This window comes from Lolium rigidum, chromosome 3, assembly GCF_022539505.1.
Source record: "Lolium rigidum isolate FL_2022 chromosome 3, APGP_CSIRO_Lrig_0.1, whole genome shotgun sequence".
Taxonomy (NCBI): Eukaryota; Viridiplantae; Streptophyta; class Magnoliopsida; order Poales; family Poaceae; genus Lolium; species Lolium rigidum.
The window spans coordinates 179624927-179646827 of NC_061510.1; the positions used below are offsets into that span (position 1 = coordinate 179624927).

Genomic DNA, 21901 nt, shown 5'->3' on the forward strand with positions numbered 1-21901 from the left:
ACCTGATCTTACCGGTGGAGTGGAAGGCGTAGACTATGGGATAGTCTACGGACCAGATGACACGGAGGTGGAGGAGTAGTGACATCCCCTAGCATCATAGAGCCGAGCAGCGTAGAACTTACCTAAATAAGTTGTTGAGCTCTCTTTTATATTTGTTATGAGTTGTAATCGTACTTAAGTAGTATCTTAGGGTGTTCTCATAGGACTCGTGAGAATACCAACTTGTTAAGACAATGTTTGTAATAAAGTATGGAGTGTTATGACCTGCAATGTTTCTGTTGTACCACTCTGAGGGATATGGCAAATTGTGAAGAAGTCCCTTCGCAAAGATCATATCAACGACTTGTATACTACAACATGCAGTGGTATGCTGGGTCACCGCAGGCCTACACCGCGCCAGAGGTTGCAACCTTCGCAAGCAGCTTGGGACAGAGCATCAAGAGCCTTGAACGGTACAGATCTGATGACCACCACGGCTACGGTGTTGGAGTTGCAAGCATACCAATATAGACTTGCGTGTGCTAGCCGAGAGCTGGAGAAGGAGAGGGTGATACTCCAGCAAAGGAAAGATGCAGCTTCCGCATCAAGTAGGCGAAGAGCTGAGCAAAGTCGGCAATCAGGAACTTCAGATAACCATAGAGCAGCTCGCGATAGAGGAAGATCTCGGCTGCAACACATACCTGAGGGCGAGAGGGAGCATCTGGTCCAAAACCTCGACATGTCTTTTATGTCGATAGACACAAGAGGAAACATTATCCCCAAAACACCAGAAGCTGGATACATGGCGACTCAGGCTTATATACTGGCATCCAGGCCACCTCCCGGAGATCCAAGAGAGGCATTGTACAACATGGCTATGGCAGGAGTTGGAGCCATGAGAACAACGTTTGCAAGTACAAGTGCACCTCCCGAAGATGCTCCAAGGCAAAATAGTCCACGGCCCACTGTGGTAGTGCAAGATCCTCCAAGAACGGTTGGTGCGAGAGATACTACGACGCAAGCACAAGTCGATAGAGCATGTCAAGAAAGGAGAGAACGTCGGCATTCACCAGAAGTAGATGAGGAAGATATGTGTGGGCTCCCTTGCTTTACTTGACGAGTTCGAAAAACTCGGGTCCCGTCTGGGTTCAAATTACCCGAGAACTACAAGAAGTTCGATGGTTTGCAAGATACTGAAGACTGGTTAGTCGACTATCGAAACAGTGAAGTTGACAGGTGGAACTAAAGCAACTGCCATGCATAGCATCCAAGTTCACCTAAGCGGAGCCACAAGATCATGGATAAAAAAGGTACCAGCAGGATCCATTGACGGCTGGGAAACTTTCGAGGACATGTTTGTGAAAAATTTCCTATCCACATGCAAGAAACCCGCGTCAATAGAGTAGCCGAGGGCCTGCAGAAGTTTGATGAGCCGATGAGGACATACATCCAAAGGTGGAACATCATCAAAAATTCGGCAGATAACATATCTGACGAAAGAGCAATAGACGCGTTCGTTGCTGGTATCCGAAGAGATCTTTGATCTCTCCCATCCAGAGATCTCAATCTCCTCTGTTGACATGTTGGTTCCCGGGGCGGTGTGCTTGAGGAGCTTGGTGCGCGGTGGCATTCAAACAAGTGTTGGAGGAGAATGGAGATGAGAGGAAGCGTGAGGAGCCTGGGGGACAACAATGGCGATTTTGGAGAGAGAAGGGAAAGATGATCGGCGCAACGAAGGGGAGGATTGAGGAAGAAGGAGAAGATTAAGTATTCCATCCGTCGCGCCGTTGGATAAAAAGGAACTGAATCTGGCGCCCTACACATGTCATTAGGGATATAGTCGTATTTTTACTACGAAGTTACTGGACAGGTGCTACAGCGCGCGTGCGAGGAATTACGGAGGACGTGTGTCCCCCACTTGCGCAACGTGTCAGCGACGCAGAGTTTTTGACCCACATGTCAGCGAAGTGACATGATTCACGCCTTTCCAATGTGAAGGTCGTGGCCATCGTCAGCTTTGACGTCGCCACAAGAAAATGGCGACTATTTTCCATCAAAATAGCGACAGAAAATGTCGATGATACAAGTAAAAGAAATTCGTGAGCCTTTGATCAAATACATGTATTTGTTCAAATGCTCGGGGACTACTTTTTATCAGAAATTTAATATGGAGCTGATTCAAAGAAGACAAAAAGATGAGCCTACATCCAAGTATAAATACTTGACTGTAGTCTCGGGGGCTACTCCCATCGGGAGGGTTGGTCGCGCACCCGATAAAAATGGAAAAGATGGAAAGGTGACAATATAGCGACAAGACATCAAAAAGGTGAGCCTACAACCAAGTACAAGCACTTGGCTGTAGCCTCGGGGGCTACTCCCATCGGGAACGCTGGTCGCGCACCCGATGAAATGTAAGGAGTCAAATTGAGTATATTTCGAGTTAAGACATAACTCTTCACATACTCCCATCGGGAGGTCAAGATAACAAGTCATCATATGAGTCGAGTAAATATGCCATTCCAACAGCCGAAAAAGGCACTCGACAATATATTCTCAGAGCGCGTCCGTCGCGAATAAATCTCTGAATGCCGTAATACTTTACGAAGGTAAGACCCCGGGATCCGTCCTACGTGGCGTGGTATCGCACATGAATGCGCTATGCTAATTTTTTCGTATCAACAGATGCGAAGGAAAATCCTAACGAACGCGTTAGGTACCCGATAAAATATGACTGGAGTTCGGCATATGGTAAGACCTTAAGCGGCACATGTCGAATTACGCCAGTATACCGGGGTCGAGTCCAGGGACTTGACCTTGAAGTAGGTTTTTGCGGGATTGCCACGAGAGCAGTTAACTGGTACCTGATCCGCCAGATGAACTAGCCCCATTTACCATTATCTCTGTGCAATATATGGCTATGTTATAAAATATGTTTAGCGTTTCGAAGAAATTATGTGTTAATTGTAATGATGGAGATTTTACTCGATTCTCCGATTCAAGCAAAATCTCGGGAGCTACTGACATAGGCATCCCCAATTGGCCTGCCGAAGAAGATACCCGGGGTTTACTGAAGGCCCATGACTCGAAGAATACAAAGCCCGTAAGCCCAATAAGGTGTCAATATGGAATATAGAGTTGTATTAGGAATAAAGACTTGTAACTATACGGGACGAACTCAAAGAGTCTCCCGATGTTTGTAACTTGTGCATCACGAAACCCTCGGCTTCGCCTCCTATATAAGGAGGAGTCGAGGGAGAAAGAAAGGATCGATTTCATTGTCAACACAACCCTAGTTTTCTATCAGTCGAGCACCTTTTCGGCTAAAACCTTCGAGATCTACTTGCCCTCTACTTTCCACGAAACCCTAGTCTACAACTTGTAGGCATTGACAAGTTAATACCTTTTCACCAATGTTGTGGGTTTTACATGCCTTGATCTCCCTCTTCCTAGCAAGCATGGACACAACAAGCTTGTCATCCTAGTTTCACAACTACTGAGCGAATGTCGTGAGGCGATATGATCTCTGCTTGATGCAGGTATGTGATCAGCTTTACTGCGTTCTCCTAGGTCTCAAGTACAAGTGATGGTAGCTTATGTGTATCGATGAGGGCATGCTCAAATTAATCGCATGTATACGCCTAAGATCGGTTAGAACTACAAAATTGTAATGCACGAGACCTAAACAAAGTTCAACCAACCATAGTACACATGCCATAAACGATTAAGTTTAGATCTACAACATCAGCATCGATAGCCTAAATTGAGCAAGATTTGGGCAGTTTTGAACAAGGTTGATCTATATTGAGTAGCTATGCACAAAATGCAAACAATATTTCCTCCATGGGATGCATATCAATCGGTAGCAACAAACACCCCTTTACTCAAACCCAGAACATACTCAAGATCTTAGCTAGCTGGGTATGAAGAACTCACCACCATCGGAGAAGAAGCTATCGACGAGCTTGGAGAATATGCGGAAGGCCGCGTGCCGCCGTCGTCTAGGAGCTATCGCCTATCGGGGTAGATGTCTCCACTTACCTGCTAGTCGGTGAAGCTCCTCGCCGGAGCGGAGAGCTCGAATGGAGGGAGATGGTGCCACGAATTTCGGTGGTGAGTGGAGAGGTTATATAAAGGCTTCAAAACGGCGGGAGATGGCAAACTTTCTCCTGCTGATTTTTCAGGGATGCGAGCAAGGTCACGCCATCTCTGAGGTTGCACGACCGAGACACAACTTTTCTCCTTTTAAGAACATATAGTTTGGCTCGCTGAAAATGGTGGAATCGAGGATGCCATTTGCATACATGTAAAAATTAATTACAAGAAACGTGCAGACCGAGATTTAGAAACTGGGCGAAATGCACCAAATCTGTTCTAGTAGACGCGAGAAACGGCTTGCGAGTATCAAACACGCGCCTAGGGACTGCGGGCGGAAGCGGTCGTAGGCGGACAATCTTTCAGTGGCGGGCTTGGATCCGAGGAGGTCGGCGTCTAATCTGCGCGCGCGTCGATTTCCAGCATGGTGGAGCTTGCCGGCGGCGCTCGTGGCAGCTTCTCGTCCTAAATTTCGTTTTTTTTTTTGAGGGAATCCTATATTTCGTGAGGGAGCCCGCGTTCGAGATTAACTGGGCTGATTTACGCGACTCTGCGGCCGGCCCGCTCCCACTTGCACTTCGTCTAAGAATTAACCTCGTCCGGCTGTCAGGTATAGGGGGCGCCGCCGCCGGTTCCGGCTGCCGGTGCGACCTCTCCACCCTCTCTGCTTCCCCGCGCGCGAGTAAGTCGCCGCAGGCCGCCTCCGCCGCCGCTGCTGCTGCTTCTCCTAGATCTCTGCCGGCCGCTGCTGCTGCTTCTTCGGCCTCAATCATGGCTCCGCATTACCAAGCTACTACACTGATTGCTTCCCCATCCTATCCAAATGCCATCACCTGGTCAAGTGAGAACTTGGTGGCTGTTGCTTCTGGCCACATCGTCACTATCCTGGTATGTGTGATTTCATCACCCTATCATACTTGCCCTCACCTTCACCATCAGGCACTATGACAATTAATCTATTGGATTGACCTTGCATTCCTCTTGTATTTTCACTTCAGAACCCGGCCGCACTTGATGGGCCTCGGGGACTTGTTGTGCTTGGCCCTAGCAATCCTTTTCCCATAGGTGCGGTTAACAGGGAAGGTACGTCTCAACTCTCAAGCTAAATGCAGACATTATGCTATGTTCCTTTATATATATATAGTACATGTTGGTAGAATACTCATGCAGTTTGGTAAGCGCAAATAAGTGGAATAGGGATTTGATCTTGAGTAACATACTTAGAATTCTTGCTTTAATTTGTAGACAATATCAAAGATTCAGTTCAGTTATACTGTAATCAAAAGTTCCTTAACATTGATATTGCAGCGAGAATATAATAGGATAGTATGTTATTCAAAAGAAGTGAAAAGACCACTCATTCGGGACTACTATTTTGATGTAATTTAAGAAGTAGGCTACTTTGCGACAACTGAAAAATAACAATTCTTGCTATTTTTGAAATGTTTTCTATATTTGCAGATCTACTTGAACCATGTTTAGTGCCAACATGCTTATCACGTGATACTGAACCATGTGCACGGTCAGTTTCATGGTCTCAGCAAGGATTTGCTCCTAATTCTGGGTATGGGCTTCTGACTGATATGTTATGTTCCTCCTACGCATCTTGTCGCCTAATTTTTTTTTGTTCATATCACTATTTCAGTTGTTTGCTAGCTGTTTGTAGTGGTGATGGTCGTGTGAATCTTTACCGCCCGCCAATTTTTGAATTTGGTGATAGCTGGGTTAAGGTAAGCCCGTTTGGCTATTGTATATTTAATTTGGTTCATAGACAATCTCGATTTGCATAAGTCGTTCATATTAAGACAGATGGAGTTTGAATGGATATCCGCCACATTTCTGATTGGTCTTCATACCTGGGACCAAAGATTGAATGACCCATATGCATATGTGCCCTATAATTTATTCATCAATATTTGGGAATTGGAAGTCAGAATGAGCTCACCGTTAGCAGCTTCATATATGTAGTACCTTTTTTCATCTGTTACAAACAAAAGAAAGTTTAGCTTTACAATTTTGAACTGTAATTTTAGCCTTTTATTTTACTAAATTGTCGTACAAGTTTGCTCTTGCCATAGATTAATTTCTTGTTTTCATTTCATTTTTTCGTCCGTCATATTTGCTCATCAGTTATAAACTATTTTTTAGGTTGCAGATATATCTCAACTGTTGTTTAACTATTACCAAAGCATTAACTTCCGAGAAGATGATGGTCCAATTTCGTTTCCTCTGGTATTCTCCCTTCCACTTGAGCACTGAGTTTTTTCCTGATTATTGTACAATTTTGTTGATAGTTTCTCTCATACATTAGGAGGCGGCAAATAATGAGCAAGCTCCTCAGGTATGCTTCCTTCCACTCGAGCACTGAGGTTTTCTTGATTATCATAGAACATTGTCATAAAAAGTTCTTTCATATATTAGGAAAAGTTAAATAGCGAGCATGGACATGACACAGGATATGCTGGTGAATTGCAAGAACCTCTTTCCTGCAAGGTTCTTGGAAGGAGAAAAAGGAAACCAACAAGGTGCATGGTACTTTCTATTAAATCATCAACACTTTTCACTGAAAAACATAGCCAAGTTTTGAAATAACAGGATAGCCAAAAGGGTTTTAGTTCAAGAAAAGCTTATAAGATTGACTCACATGCCTTTGTGACTCGATGACGGGAAAAGATTTGGGTGTCAACACAGTTCTAGATCAGATCAAGCAACTCCAGAGAAATATGTGTTTGGAAGTTTACTCTCAGCCTCTGACTTGAATCAGCACTTGTTTTCTGGGAGAGATTGTACCTTCATTGTTTTTAACTGTTTCTTTCTGAATGAAGTCAATGAAAGAGAGGTCAATCGAGTTGAAGATGCACAACATTGCTAAAATCCATTAGTTATTATCTGGAGTGCTGAGTATTGATATATAAGTTTTATCTAGCACACATAAATAAGCGGTGTATGCTTGATATATAAGTTATTATCTGGAGTGCTGAGTATTGTTTACCGCATTTTGGTAATTTTAGGCAAATTTGTCATCCATTTGTTCATCACCAATCTGATATGGAACTTCGGTTGGATTCCTTTCAATTGGATCTTCAGTTCATTTTTGTCTGCAAACTTCGGCCAAAACATGGGGTTCATGACCAATTTTTTTACTGGCAAACAATGGAATGGTTTGTGTATGGCATGAACCAAACATCCCCTCCTACCCGTCTGACCCTCTTAAGCTGATTTGTTTTATTTCCATGTAAGGCCAACATTCTTGGTGGCCTGTCCAGCATTCATATACTGTGCCTGAATTTATCTGAAGTAGGTGTTAATTGATGTAGATTTGAAGGCTATGTTTATGATGAGGATGAAGATGGTTTAGGTGCTTCAAAGGATGCAGACTTCTCTCCGAATCCATGTTCTAGGTTATCCAAGGGATTTATGAAAAAGGTAGGTTCCTACATGTTGACCTGTAGGCAAACTTTTCAGTTTAACTCGATTTATTTTTAACTCACAGAAGAAAATTATGTTACCTCTTAACAAAGGATTACCCAACTATCTTGCAAGGATGATCTATTTCATAACTTGTATCACATGATTCTTTATCTGGCACTGGATTTAACTTTGCCCCCTGTGATTCCAGATTGTCAAGCCTGTGCATGAAATGGCTGTCGTAATTGGGGAAGGTGGATTACAAAATACCAAAGAAGCACTCTCTTGCAATGGAGAAAACAAGCTTGTTCCTCTTATCACAGCAAAACAATATGCATGTCGGAATGCACATTTATTTTCCCTCGTAGTTGCGTGGTCGCCAGTTTCGCCGTCACACGACACTACTTCTCATTGGTGCATTCTTGCTGTTGGATCAAAGTCTGGGGATGTTTCATTTTGGAAAATACATAAGCCTGAGTACTACACAATAGATGTTGGTACTGTTAACAGAGATCCAATATTTGTTGGGGTTCTCCAAGCTCATATTTTGGGGGTTTGTGCCATGAGCTGGGAAGTTACCTGTGCAAGCTCTTCAAAGTCCTCATTGCTTTTAGCAACTGGATGCTTGGATGGAAGGTGGGCACGGTTATGCTTATTCGTTATCAACTTTACATTTCATTGAGCTATTACCCACTGATGACATGATGAAAAGGATAACTCTACTATTAATAAATTGGAAACAAGATTATTTTGCTATTTCGGAACAAGGACCAGGACGCTACATTGGCATTATAGAAACTGTGGGCATAATGCTTTTCCATAATTTTTCCAGTGTGAAGATATGGTCAGGTGATATGAAAGGATTAAATCAATGTACTGATGTAAAAGAAGTGCCATTTTCATTACTGGCAGAGGTACATATTAAACAGCACGTGTGCCTATGTTTATATTTCTTATGCATATAAGTAGATACTCGATACTAAATGATGCAACATTCAAAGAATATAGGCATGTCTGTCTACAGTTATTTTTTCTGGCTTCTCTAGTATATTCTCAATTCCAAGTGTTACTCTGTTCAGGTCACCACTAATTCATCAGCTCCAGTCTCTTCAATTTCATTGTCCGCACCAGCTCAGCCTCGAGATGAGGTTAATTTGGCAATTGGAAGGGTATCTGGGTCACTGGAAACATGGAAATTGGACCTATGCAACAACAAAATTGAGAATAGCAGTGCATGTCATGCACATGACCGAGTGGTAAAATTTCATTGTAATTGAAGGTCTTTTCTCTCCAATAAAATACAACTAATTATCAACATTACCATAGGTGACAGGTTTGTCATGGGGTTTTGATGGCCACAGTTTATACAGCTGCAGTCAGGTGCATTAACTTGTCGCAACTCTATTTGATTAATTCTTTCTGATTGTGGTTGGGTAAAAAATCTTGAAATTCGGTCCTCTGCTACCCTAGCCATGCCCTTTTCGGTCCCTGAGCTCCAAGAGGGTGCAGCTACTCCCTACAATCCAAACTCCTAACAGTTTTTTATGATGGTAATATGGGCAATATATGTTGGGCTGATGGTTAAAATTACTGAAACCACTCCAAATGTACTAGAATTAACAACTTTATTATGAGATATATAAGGATGTCAACTTGCAATACCTTTAGAATATCAAGATCCATGCCAGAGCATCAGATGTTTCTATGGCACTAGTAATTGTGCACGTGCAATGCACGTGTAATCTTAGGTGATAAATATCATTACGTGTAATGCTTTATTGGAAGGAAATCCATCAAAGTACCAGATGCAGTCCATTCTCAGAACAACTACCAGACAACAAAATTTAGTCTTATACATGCAAACCTGAAGGCAAGATTAACCCATGCTATGTGAAGTTATGAACATGAAGCAGGCGTAAGTTTCAACAAACTTAGTACATGTGTCCATAGATGCAAAATTTCAGAAAGTTTAGTACAATAGGCAAATGAGTAGGTTGTATGATAAATATAAGAAAAATTCAGTATAGCCACCTCGTACGTGTAATATATGAGATATATCAACAATTTAGGGAAGTATAATAGCATTAAAAAATTGCAACTTCAAAGTAACTTAAATTATTCTACATAATACAAATTTATATTATGCATTGAGATTAACTACATACAGATAAAATTAAGGTGTAATAAAATTTCGTTCAAACTTTTGTAGCTACAGTAATCATGTACAGTACTTAATTGCATCACAAAATATGATACTCATTGCTACTGTGCTCTGACTTTACCACACTATTTTCACTAACTTTGCTCCTCAACGTTAGAGGAGCCAGTTCCGTGTGACCCCTTGATGTATGTCTTTCTGTATATAAACATCTATTTTGTAATCCATCTTTTTTTGGTGAAAGAAAAACTATTATAGAAAGACTTACAAAACAGATAATAAAAGTAATGATTTCTCATGTGGGAGCAGATATATGCCTGACATCATGAGGGAAAGTAGATATACGTCAGGCATCATGACTACAATTTTCCAAATTTATTTCTATTGAAAGTAAATGTGATCAGAAAACATGACTCTAATGGACCAGTTAATAACCATGCCCCATAAGATATGCATATATTAATTTGTATTGCACAAATAGACATTGCATGAAGATTTCTCAATCCAGGAAAATGGAAAGCCAATGATTTTCAGTTATACAATGTAAAAAATCACATACACAATATAATGTAAATCGTCTAGCATAGTTCATGAACAGGTTTCCTATCCCCTTAAACATTTTATCCTGGAGCTCCACAATGAACCACCTTGAGCAATAAAGTAGCCTCAGGCCAATGATTTTCACTTTTTCAGTTATACAATGCAAGCTTTTCATACATATAATTTATTTGTTTGAAATCTATGGACAACCTGAGTTGCTAAAACTTTATATTACAGTGTACCACTAAAATGATATATGCATAGTATATACCGCACATACATGAAGAAGTGAATGGATGTATATATCCAACCAAACAAAAGAAACTAACAATGTATTTCTGTCCATGTGCTCTGTACCTAACGAAAGCCAGAACAAAATTTCTTCGTTAGTACCTGATGATGTTGCAGCTACGTGAAGAAGAGAATGGATGTCAGTGAACGAAGGGGAAATATTGCAGTGTCTAATTAGTCTGCAGGTCTGCAGCGTTGGTTCTGGCCGGCGAGCAAGACGGCAGTGCAGGGGATGTGATGTCGGACGGCGATGTAGAGAAGCCGGGCGGGCTCGCGCACGGCGGTGGCAGACGTGCGGCTGCGTCCGGGCGGGCGACGGGCGGCGGGCGGCAGGCGACGGGCGACGGGCGACGGGCGGCGGGCGGCGGGCGACGGGCGGCGTGGCGGCGGGCGCCGGGCGGCGGGCGGCGGGCGCCGGGCGGCGTGCGACGGGCGACGGGATTAGTGCCGGATGATTAGCGTTCCGGAGTTGTCAGCCTGGGCTGTTTTAGCGATAACTGTCAGCCTGGGCTGTTTTAGCGCTAATTATGGTGGAGATTTGGAGCGTTAGATGGCCATCTGATGGCCGTGTTCCGTCGGATCTGCCCCCTCTGTGCTTTTTTATATTGGTATAGATATGTATGTCACAATGTCGGTGTTTCTCTTGGTGTACCACTAGAACTTGTTGGAGTAATGGGGAACTTCATTCCATTAGCTGAATCTTTAAGACATGAGTGAAAAGGTAACCGGAGCATTGGGACCTATGTTGAAAATTACTAAAGCTAAAGGGCTAGTTAACCACTTGACCTAGTTATGGACAATTAGTCAATGACTATAATCTTTGTCCCTTAACATATGTTGTTCTAGTGCTGATGGCTATGTACTACTGTGCTTATGCTGATACCTTTTGATACTTCCATCCAAGTTTGTTGTACTAATTGATAAAACTTTACGAGCCCTACTTTTAGTAACTCCTGTCTCCATGTTCTTGCACCTACCTGTGTATTGTTATTTTGTGTTATTTTCTGTTATCTTGAACCTTGTTTCCCATGATGATTCTTTATGTTCTCCATCTTTATCAGGATAATTCTGCACGCTGTTGGATCTTAGAAAAAAATCAACTTGAAGAAGTTCCTGTGTACACAAATTTCCCAGAGCTAAAAGAATCGACCGATGTAAAACTGAAACTCGACCTTTTTGACCTTCCCCTTTTTAATGATTGCATGAGTTTGTATCTTTCTAATCGGCATCTGTAATTTCATGCAGCTCTCAGTAGTATCTGATCGATGCTTTGGTCTTACACTTGCACCTGGAGAATTAATGATTGCTGTGGTATGCTTTAAGTTATTCTTTAAATCTGACATGTGTGGTCCAACTGTAGTCTTTGCACTTGAGCTCATGCACATAAGCTACAAAATTTGATGGAGATTGTCTATTTCAGGTCCGCAGCTTGGATCCGAATATGCTAGATCCGATGTATCAAGCCAGGTATCTTAGTTACGAGCCCACTGTGGGAAGTACTGGAGTTTTATAATAGAAATGTTCATGTATTGGAAAGTCCATCATCTTGGTAACACTTTTGTTAACAAAACCAACAGGACACAAAAGGCAGTGGTTGAGTTCATTTGGATTGGTGGTCAGTTCCTTGGCATTGCACTACACAAGAACATTCATATCTCCAGCGAACAGTCCGTGATGTTATCTGAGACTAACTTCTTATGGTGGGGATCCAATATTTTTTGGTCATTGAAGAAATATGAAAAAGGTGAAACGGGGCTTGTATTATGGGATGTCATAGCTGCTTTACGAGTGCTCAAGAAATCCTCACCAATATTTCTGGAGACATTACTGCATAATTGGGTCTCGGATTTGTTTTCAGATGATCAACAGCGTGTTTCTTTCGATATCCTGTATCAGTCTAGAAACGACATGATGTCCAAGGTCAGCTCGCGGAAGCTACACTTGCTGAATATCATTTGTAGGAAAGTAATGCTTAGCGATAATGCACAATATTCTCCTGGTGGAGAAAACAGCACTAGTGTGTCAACTGATTTATGGAACAATCTTCTAGTGAGCAGCGAAAGAGAGCTACGAGAGAGGCTAGTGGCTTTCACTTTTGCTGCAGTTTTGAATCGACTATCATATTTTCAAAAGGGCACCTGTGCTGAAAACATGTGGTTTCCTGTTGGAGTTGCCCAAATGTATTCTTGGTTGTCTATGAACAATGGAAAAGTGCATAATCAGCTTAAGTCTCTCCGTTCGACAATTAAGGGTCTTCGAAGCAGGTATTTTTTTGGGTAAAGTTATTCATCATCCATCATGGCCAATTTCATTCATGCAAGGACCAAAAGTTTTTGTTTGTTCTTTCAGTTCATTGAAACAAAGTACTGGTGTTTTTTTAATTGTTCTCCTCTTGCAGGATTTCTTCTGTGTGTGAATACTCAGTTGAAGAATCCTGCACCTATTGCTCTGCACCAGTCCACTTCGAGTCACCTGATGTAGCCTTGTGTGGAAGTGGCGATCCTGTTACTTCTCCCGCAGAAAGGCACAAGTTGTCAAGATGCACGGCATCGATGCGCTTATGCTCTGTTCTGCAACCAATCTGGTACTGTGTGTGTTGTGAAGGAATGGTTGACAAGCTGGTTCCGGGGACCTTCTTCACAATGACGACATCCCCTTTGCAGGTGAACCATGATGGTGAATTGCTTTATTCAGCACCTGTTGTTCCACTTTGCCCCTTCTGTGGCATACTGCTGCAGAGGTTGATGCCAGAGTTCCTGCTCTCCGTCTCCCCAGTGTAGAAGCTAGTGAGAATTTGCTGCTCAAGTGCATGTCAATTCCGTCTTCTTTTGCAGTATTGTGCATATGTTTGTTCTAGAGGTTGTTCGTGATCCTGTCAAAAAGGATTCTTATGATAAGCATGGAAAGGAACGTCATCCCGAGTAAGTCCTGAAATTGTTTATCAGTTTGTATTGAAATATTAAGCTCCAAACACCCTCTCAACACACAATTAGGAATTTTTTTGCAGAGTATGCAATGACCAGAAACGATCTGAGCTTTGTCTTGCATATATAGCATGCACAGTGTATTAGCTAATAGGCCTGCTGTTAAAACTTCTTTTTACAGCAAAGCACCTTTTTATTAATGTTCAATAATGTCATCATGTACTCCCTCCGTCCCAAAATGTAAGGCGTCTAAGGATTGGTCAAAAATCAAACTTTACTAACTTTGACCAAAAATTTAGAAAAATATATTTACATCTACAATATTGAATGGACATATTAAGAAAATATATTTTATGGTGAATCTATTCATGTTGATTCAGTACTATAAATGTTTATATTTGTGTGTATAAACTTGGTCAAACTTAATAAACGTTGACTTTTAACTAATCCTTAGACACGGAGGGAGTATCAAAAGAGGTACAATACTAGGGGGAGGATCCTCCATCCAACCAATCGGTGGGGATCGTTTAGCTAAACTAGCTAATTCATGAGCAACGGCATTTGCATCGTGGGGGCAATGCTCACAAATGACCTTCACAAAATCTCTTGTTAAATGATAGCGGTCACTATATAGCTGCAGCTGGACTCGCAGATTGCCCGCTGTCTAGCATTGCTTGAATAACCAGCATGTCCCCGCTCACTGTTCTGCTGATTGTCCCAAAGCAGACCAAACAGGAGAACTATTGCTATTGACTGATGTACGTCGGCAAACCAATCTATTTTTTTTTCGTTCCCCCTGCGATGAACCTTCCTTTCGAGACACAAACAGGTCATGGTAAAAGGAAGCATCAACATTCAGTTTCACAACAAAGCCTGGAGGTGGACAGCTCCATCCTGGGCGAGTAATTCCAGTTTCACAAAGCCTGTAGGTGGGTAGCTCCATCAGTGGCGAGTAATTCAACCATTTGGCATCCTTTCAGTTTTAGAGAAATTTTGCACAAAAAACATTGATAATTGATAGACATAGCTGGGTTAGCCGGTGTTTGGACTGGTTCATGGCTGTTAAAACTTTTAGTTGATTGTGCCACTGATATATTATATAACGCTATTTAAGGGATAACATATTTATACCTCTTGCTTGGCTTGATGTTGTGTCCATTCCATAACTGAATCTAACTAAAACTTATTTCCTAATCTACACCTATAACAATAAAGGGATTCACCTCTTTTGCTCTTCCACTAAATCACATAATACAACAAAATTATCATTGTGTTGATTCGCCTGTTATTTTCCCGGTCATGCGCGTCAGACCGATCGTCTCCGGTTTGACGGGCATGAATTACGTACTTAGAGCATCTTTAGTTGTGGCCCCAATAGCTGTTTGGGCATGGCTACTGGGGCCGCCGGACGCAAAAGCGTGCCTAGTTGCGAGCTGGGTCCAACACGGCTCAAAAACTTGTCTACCACCCCCCACACGGCAGGGGGGATGGGGCACAATGCACTTTCACTCCATGCCGGATACCGACTCGTCTCCGTTGTGGCTCGCCACACGGTCGCGTTAATGCCCACTATCGCTCCTTCTCGCGTTTTCTCAGAGCTTCTTGCCTCCACTTCCTGCCTAGTGCTTCGGCTATAAAACTCAGCCACTATGCGACAATCCAAGCCACACTCACTCCTTGCCGCTTCGAGCCTGCCTCACTTGCAACAATATGACTCACTGCCTTCCAACCACCTACGCTATGCTCGGTCACCTAGTCCCGCTGCCGAAGCTGGACCTAAACTCATAGCCGCCGGAACATAACCTGCCGCCTTCAGATGACGCAAACTCATCTAACCACGACAAGTTTGGCGAGGAGGATGAGTTGGAAGCGATGCGGGAGGCAGAGGAGGAGAAGGCGCAGTGGGAAGATAAGCCGACGGACCCGGAGTAGGTTGCGATGCCCACCTCCTACGAGATGTTGCGCTGGGAGAGGAATGCCACCCGAGCTCTCGAGTAGGCCGACGCGGCCCTTATGGAACGTGTCATGGACATCTCCTGCAAGAGGCTGCCAATGGAGGAGGCCGCTTGTGTGCTTATGGCCTTAAGTCAAAAAATTTAAAATTTGACCAAAGTTATGCAAAAGAGGATCAACATATATGACATCATATTACTATATTACTAAACTAAATATTTCAAAATTGAGAAAGTGATACTCCCTCCGGTCCAAAAAGTAGGGTGTAGACTTATGAGCATAGGTATCAAGGACAAGCCAATCGTTTATTTTCTAAGGGCTCTCATTTCCCCCCACCTCGCTCTCCTCTCTCTACAGTACCTCTTCTCTCTCACCGGGCCTCTCCCTTCTCCTCTCCGCCGGAGTAGCCGGCCGGAGTTGGAGGGGAGATGGCGCCGGAGTAGCTAGGTGTAGTTTTAGGTTTAGTCTTTGGTCCTCTATGGCGTATGGCGCTCATGCCGGGAGGGAAGTGGCAGATCTCATCGGCTAGATCTGGCACTGCCTTGCTCCCCTTTTCTGCCTCGTCGAGCTTCGGTGGTCGGAGCCGGAGATGTGGTGGTGGAGGGAGGCGAAGATCTCCATAAATAAGGCCGTTCTTGGCGGATCTGGTGGCCAGAGGTGCAGCGGCAGGCTCTTTCTTCTTCCTCGTCGCGGTGACGAGAGGGAGAAGGTGTTGCTTGCTGTCTCCAGATGGTCGTCGTATCTGCAGCAGCGAAGCTCGGTGGCTTCTTCTCGGAGGATCTCCACGGCGCTACTGTCGCCGTACCCCATGGCTAAAAGGCAGCCCCTCCATCTTTGCGTGGCGGCGACAAATCATGGCCGCCCGCAAATCTTCTGGAGGATCTCCACGGCGCCACTGTCGTCGTTTCTCATGGCCGAAGGGCGGCCCCTCCACCCTCGTGTGACGGCCGCAAGCCATCCTCAGGGCAACAACTACCTCCGTCAAGCGTTCTTGCCGACTCGGAGGATCTACAGGCTCGTTGGAGTTGGCTCCCACTTCTGCACCCCAAGTGGTCTCGTCCCCGGCGGCGCAGAGGTTGACTCCGGCGAGCTTCGATGCGGTGAAGATGGAGCTGGACCTTGATAAACCATGTATTTTAGCCTAATATCTAACTTGTATCTATATGGTAAGGTATATTATAAACCTACCGTATATACCCTTGTATCTACCTATATATACTAATACACGCCGGCCCTAGAGGCGCACGGCTTCTACCCTAATCAATCTACAACCTACAATTACTTTCATGGTATCAGAGCGCGGTTGAGACTTGCGCTCACGACTTCCGCTTACTCGATCTCCTCTACCCCGAACACGACATCGCCGCCTACTGCGATCATGTCGATCTACACCACCGGCAACTCGGTCTCTGGACCGCGTGGCTCTACTACCTCTGCAACTCCGTCGCCCTCCATCGTCACCGCGGCGGCTTCCATGGCGTCGAGGATCCCCTCGACACCGATCTGCCTCGACAACAAGATCACGATCCGGCTTACCCCGGACAATTACCTGTACTGGCGCACCCAGGTTGATCCAATCCTGAGGACCAATCTTCTGTTCGGGTTCGTCGACGGCAGCTTACCCTGCCCCGCTGCTGAGATTCCTAATCCGGCGGCGGCTACTGAAGATGGTGCTAGTCCCACGATCGTCAACCCGCTCTATGCGGCATGGCATCAACAGGACCAGGCGATTCTCTCTGCCTTGGTCGCCTCCCTTACCGAAGGCGTGATCGGGTTGGTGATGCTCATACCGACATCGCAGCAGGCCTGGGAAACCCTAGAGGCGAGTTTCGCCTCCCAGTCCACGGTGCGTGTCATGCACATCCGCACCGAGCTCGGCAAGATCAAAAAGCATGACTACCCCAACGCCACCGCGTTCTTCAACAAGGTGAAGGCGTTGTCTGATGTGCTGTCCTCCATCGGTCAACCACTACGCCCGGACGAGTTCAACACCTTCCTGCTCGCCGGATTGGATAGCGACTATGATGCGTTTGCAGATCGTGTCTCCGCTCGCTCTATCCATGACCCCCTGCCAGTTCGCGACATCTACTCGCAACTCCTCAACACGGAGCAGCGCGTCGAGGCACGGCGCGCGGAACTCAGCGTGGAGAATCACCACGCAAACTACAGTGCCCGTCCCAATGGCGCCCGTGGCTCCTCCTACCAGCCACGCCAAGATCAGCAAGCACCCCCTCCACAAACTCGCCCATACAACCCATCGGCGCCTCCATCTGCGCCTCAAGGTGGTGGTCGAGGACAGGGACGTGGCGGTGGTACCCGTCCCACGTGCCAAATTTGCTCTAAGGTTGGGCATGTGGCCTCTTGCTGCTTCCTCCGCTACAAGAAGGACTATCTTGGTGCTGGTAATGACGGTCGCAACATGGAACGTCAGCTTGCCGCTCTCTCTGCCACACATACGGGTTCTACATCAACCTACCCAGTGGATCCTGCATGGTATGCGGACACGGCTGCGACGGACCACCTCACCAACGACCTCAACAATCTCACCATGAAGGAGCAATACCATGGCAAGGACAATGTCCAGACTGCTAATGGCTCAGGTATGCACATTACACATATTGGTCAATCCATCATTCCTACATCAACACACTCATTACACCTGAAAGACATTCTTCATGTACCTTCCGTTACACGCAATCTTCTCTCAGTTAAACGTTTTGCCTATGATAATAACGTTTTCTTTAAATTTCATCCTTGGTACTTTCTTATTAAGGACCGGGATTCCAGGGAGGTTCTTCTTAGATGGGGGATGTCGTGGTGGTCTCTATAATCTTGATGTGTCGTCAATAAAGCAAGCCTTCAGCAGTCTCAAAGTGTCACGAGCTCAGTGGCACTCGCGTCTAGGACATCCAGCTACTCCCATTGTCCAACATATTTTACATCGTTATGAGCTTCCATCTCTGTCAGTCAATAATGCTACAGTTTGTGATGCCTGTCAACAAGGCAAAAGTCATCAGCTACCATTTTCTTTATCTACTCGTGTAACCACTTTTCCCCTTGAGATTATATATTCTGATGTTTGGGGTCCTGCCCAGGCATCTATTAGTGGTCATCAATTTTATGTGAGTTTTGTCGATGCCTATAGCCGATTTACCTGGCTTTATTTGCTTAAACATAAATCTGATGTTTTCAAAGTCTTCCTTCAGTTTCAGCAGCATGTTGAACGCTTACTTGGTAGGAAGATCTTACACGTTCAAAGTGATTGGGGTGGTGAGTATCACCGCCTCAACAAATTCTTTGCTGATATTGGCATCTCTCACCGTGTCTCATGCCCTCACACTCACCAACAAAATGGTACTGCTGAACGAAAACATAGACACATTGTTGAAATTGGTCTTACCCTATTAGCTCATGCTAGTGCACCTTATCGTTTTTGGAGTGACGCATTTACTACTGCTTGCTTCCTTATCAACCGTCTACCTAGTCGTGTTATCAACATGCAAACACCCATCGAACGTCTCCTTGGTGAAATTCCAGATTATACATTTCTTAAAGTTTTTGGGTGTGCTTGTTGGCCACATCTTCGACCCCATAATAATCGCAAGCTACAGTTTCGCTCCAAACAATGCGTGTTTCTTGGGTATAGTTCCCTGCACAAGGGTTACAAGTGCCTACACATTCCTACCAACCGTGTTTACATCTGGCGCGATGTGGTTTTTGATGAGACGGTCTTTCCCTTCTCTCACACTTCCACATCTTCTACCCCACCACCATCATCCACTTCACCACCAAATCCTGACCAATTTGTTGATGCTGCATATACTCCATTGCTTCTTGCTAACCATGGTGCAGGTTTGGGACGTGGAGCTCGCCTTGAGTTACTCGATGAGGCTGTCGAAACTCCCTCGGTCCCTTCTCACATCGATCCTGGCGCTACCGATCCGGACGACGCACGCCTGCATGCGACCGACGTAACGCATACAGAGGCGGTGCCCTCCAGCCCTCCGCGCATGCCTTCGCGGTCTCCACATGGGCCGCTTTCTCCAGCCCACTCCCCTGGGCCGCACTTGGCTAGCTCGCCTGAGTCTGTGGCCTCGACGACTTCGGCGCCCGATACCTCCGCGCCGCTCCTGTCCACGTCAATCTCCTCGACTCGGCTGATTCCTCCAGCCGCTCCTCGACAGGGTGTTACAACACGTCTACAACGTGGAATACGTCAGGAGAAAATACGTACTGATGGCAACACAACAAGGTCATCTGATCCAACAATGCTCACCACAGAACCGCAACATTATTGGGCCGCTCTTTCTTCGCCTCATTGGCGTGCTGCAATGGAGGACGAATTTACTGCTCTTCAGCGTAATCAGACTTGGCGCTTAGTTCCACCTCGGTCTGGCCTCAACGTAATTGACTGCAAATGGGTGTTCAAGATCAAGAGGAAAGCTGATGGATCTATTGACATATACAAGGCCAGATTAGTTGCTAAAGGGTTCAAGCAGCGTTATGGACTTGACTACGAGGACACATTCAGTCCTGTTGTCAAGCCTACTACTATTCGTTTACTCTTGTCCATGGCGCTCACTCATGGCTGGCACATTGGTCAGCTCGATATTCAGAATGCCTTTTTACATGGTGTTCTTGAGGAGGAAGTGTTTATGCGACAGCCTCCAGGTTTTGAGGATTCATCCCGTACTGGATACTTGTGTCGACTGGATAAGGCACTTTATGGGCTTAAACAAGCTCCCCGTGCCTGGCATGCTCGACTTAGTTGTGTGCTCACTGGTCTTGGGTTTACTCCCTCTACAACTGATACATCCCTATTTATTCTGCGGCGTCCCAGCATTACAGTATACCTGCTTGTTTATGTGGACGACATTATTATGGTGAGCTCTTCCTCTGTTGCTGCTGGTCGTCTGGTTACCCAGCTTGGTTCTTCTTTTGCTCTCAAGGATTTTGGCCCTCTTCATTACTTTCTGGGTATTGAGGTTCATACTCAGGGTCGTGGTCTTCTTTTGAGTCAACAAAAGTATGCGTCTGAGCTGTTACATCGTGCTGGTCTCCAGAAGTGCGTTCCTATGACTACTCCTATGGCCTCTCTGGATAAGCTCTCTCTCACAGATGGTACTCTACTTTCTGCTGAAGACTCTACCCGCTATCGCAGTATTGTTGGAGATCTTCAGTATCTCACTATGACACGGCCAGACTTATCCTTTGCCGTTAATAAGGTCTGTCAGTACCTTCATGCTCCTCGGTGTACTCATTGGTCGGCGGTTAAGCGTATTCTTCGCTATGTGAAGGCTACTCTGTCACATGGTCTCTTGTTGCGCCCATACTCCACTCCTGTTGCTCCCCTTTTGTCTGCCTTCTCCGATGCAGACTGGGCGGGTGATGTTGATGACCGCCGATCCACAGGGGGTTATGCCATTTTCTATGGAGGCAATCTTATTTCTTGGAGTGCTCGAAAGCAAGCTACAGTTTCTCGCTCCAGTACAGAATCCGAATACAAAGCGATTGCCAATGCTACTACTGAAATTATTTGGGTACAAGCACTACTTGGTGAACTTGGAGTCATACAGAAGAACCCACCTATCTTATGGTGTGATAATATTGGAGCTACTTTCCTGTCCTGCAACCCGGTGTTTCATGCTCGCACTAAACACATTAAGATTGATTATCATTTTGTGCGAGAGCGGGTGGCTCAAAAGATGCTTCAAATTCGGTTTATATCCTCCAAGGATCAGCTAGCTGATATATTCACCAAGCCGTTGCCTTTGCCATTATTCGAAGCCTGTAAGCACAATCTCAATCTTCATAGTGGTTGAGATTGAGGAAGGGTGATAAACCATGTATTTTAGCCTAATATCTAACTTGTATCTATATGGTAAGGTATATTATAAACCTACCGTATATACCCTTGTATCTACCTATATATACTAATACACGCCGTCCCTAGAGGCGCACGGCTTCTACCCTAATCAATCTACAACCTACAATTACTTTCAGACCTGATCGCTTTTTTCATTTTTATCTGGAGGTCCTCAATGCAATTTGCAAGGGCTGGCTTGTAATTTTCTATTTCCTTCTAGCCTTATCTGTAAAATGTAACTCCACCGCTTATGAAATGAAGCCCTAGGTCCTGTTCAAAAAAAAATCGTTTATTTTCTTTCCCATGCTTGATCAAAGTAGGGTGTACTAATTTAGTGCAATAAATGTGGCTTCGAAGTAAAGTTGATCAAATTTAAGGGAGTTTGACTTAAAAGTTAAAACAAAGTAAAAGGTAGAAATACATTACCGAGGAATGAGAGAGTAGAAGGCTCGGCGGGCCGCTTGAAACCAGGCGTCTACGGAGGTTTTTTGGTTTTGAGTGCTGCTATACACACGATAAAACATGTCCGATTTCTGTACGATCCAACTTACCACACGCAGGCAACGATCGGTTTGGTTTTGGACTGGAAGTGTGACTTGGGATTGGGAAGAAAATACCTGGTCTATGCTCTCATCAAGATAGACCGTCTCCACTGAGTGACACGCGTGTAAACATATATCTCAAAAAAAT

The 21901-nt window shown here is 44.8% G+C and overlaps 1 protein-coding gene across 3 annotated transcripts; it reads left to right on the top strand.

Annotated features, from left to right (window-relative positions):
- The first annotated feature begins 4695 nt into the window (after positions 1 to 4695).
- LOC124702760 lies at positions 4696 to 13592 on the top strand. Of its 3 annotated transcripts, XM_047234920.1 has the most exons (18): positions 4698 to 4959; positions 5070 to 5154; positions 5533 to 5635; positions 5717 to 5801; positions 6220 to 6303; positions 6383 to 6412; positions 6493 to 6596; positions 7389 to 7497; positions 7691 to 8115; positions 8312 to 8393; positions 8559 to 8735; positions 8806 to 8859; positions 11530 to 11622; positions 11714 to 11779; positions 11889 to 11935; positions 12046 to 12732; positions 12867 to 13052; positions 13132 to 13245. In XM_047234920.1, exons 1-18 carry the CDS (start codon positions 4843 to 4845, stop codon positions 13133 to 13135), a joined length of 2538 nt encoding a protein of 845 aa, XP_047090876.1. In that variant the 5' UTR covers positions 4698 to 4842; the 3' UTR covers positions 13136 to 13245. The 3 variants fall into 3 exon arrangements, with proteins under 3 accessions (XP_047090877.1, XP_047090876.1, XP_047090875.1); XM_047234921.1 differs by lacking the exons at positions 12867 to 13052; positions 13132 to 13245 and having other exon boundaries at positions 4696 to 4959; positions 12046 to 12388; positions 12519 to 12630; XM_047234919.1 differs by having other exon boundaries at positions 12867 to 13592.
- Positions 13593 to 21901: the final 8309 nt, after the last annotated feature.

Bases quoted from the DNA above. Each gene is read 5' to 3' on its own strand.
- LOC124702760 (XM_047234919.1), top strand. From the start codon at position 4,843: ATGGCTCCGCATTACCAAGCTACTACACTGATTGCTTCCCCATCCTAT. The intron at 5,636-5,716 runs GTATGGGCTTCT...TCACTATTTCAG, and splicing joins GGATTTGCTCCTAATTCTGG to TTGTTTGCTAGCTGTTTGTA. The intron at 8,394-8,558 runs GTACATATTAAA...TACTCTGTTCAG, and splicing joins CATTTTCATTACTGGCAGAG to GTCACCACTAATTCATCAGC.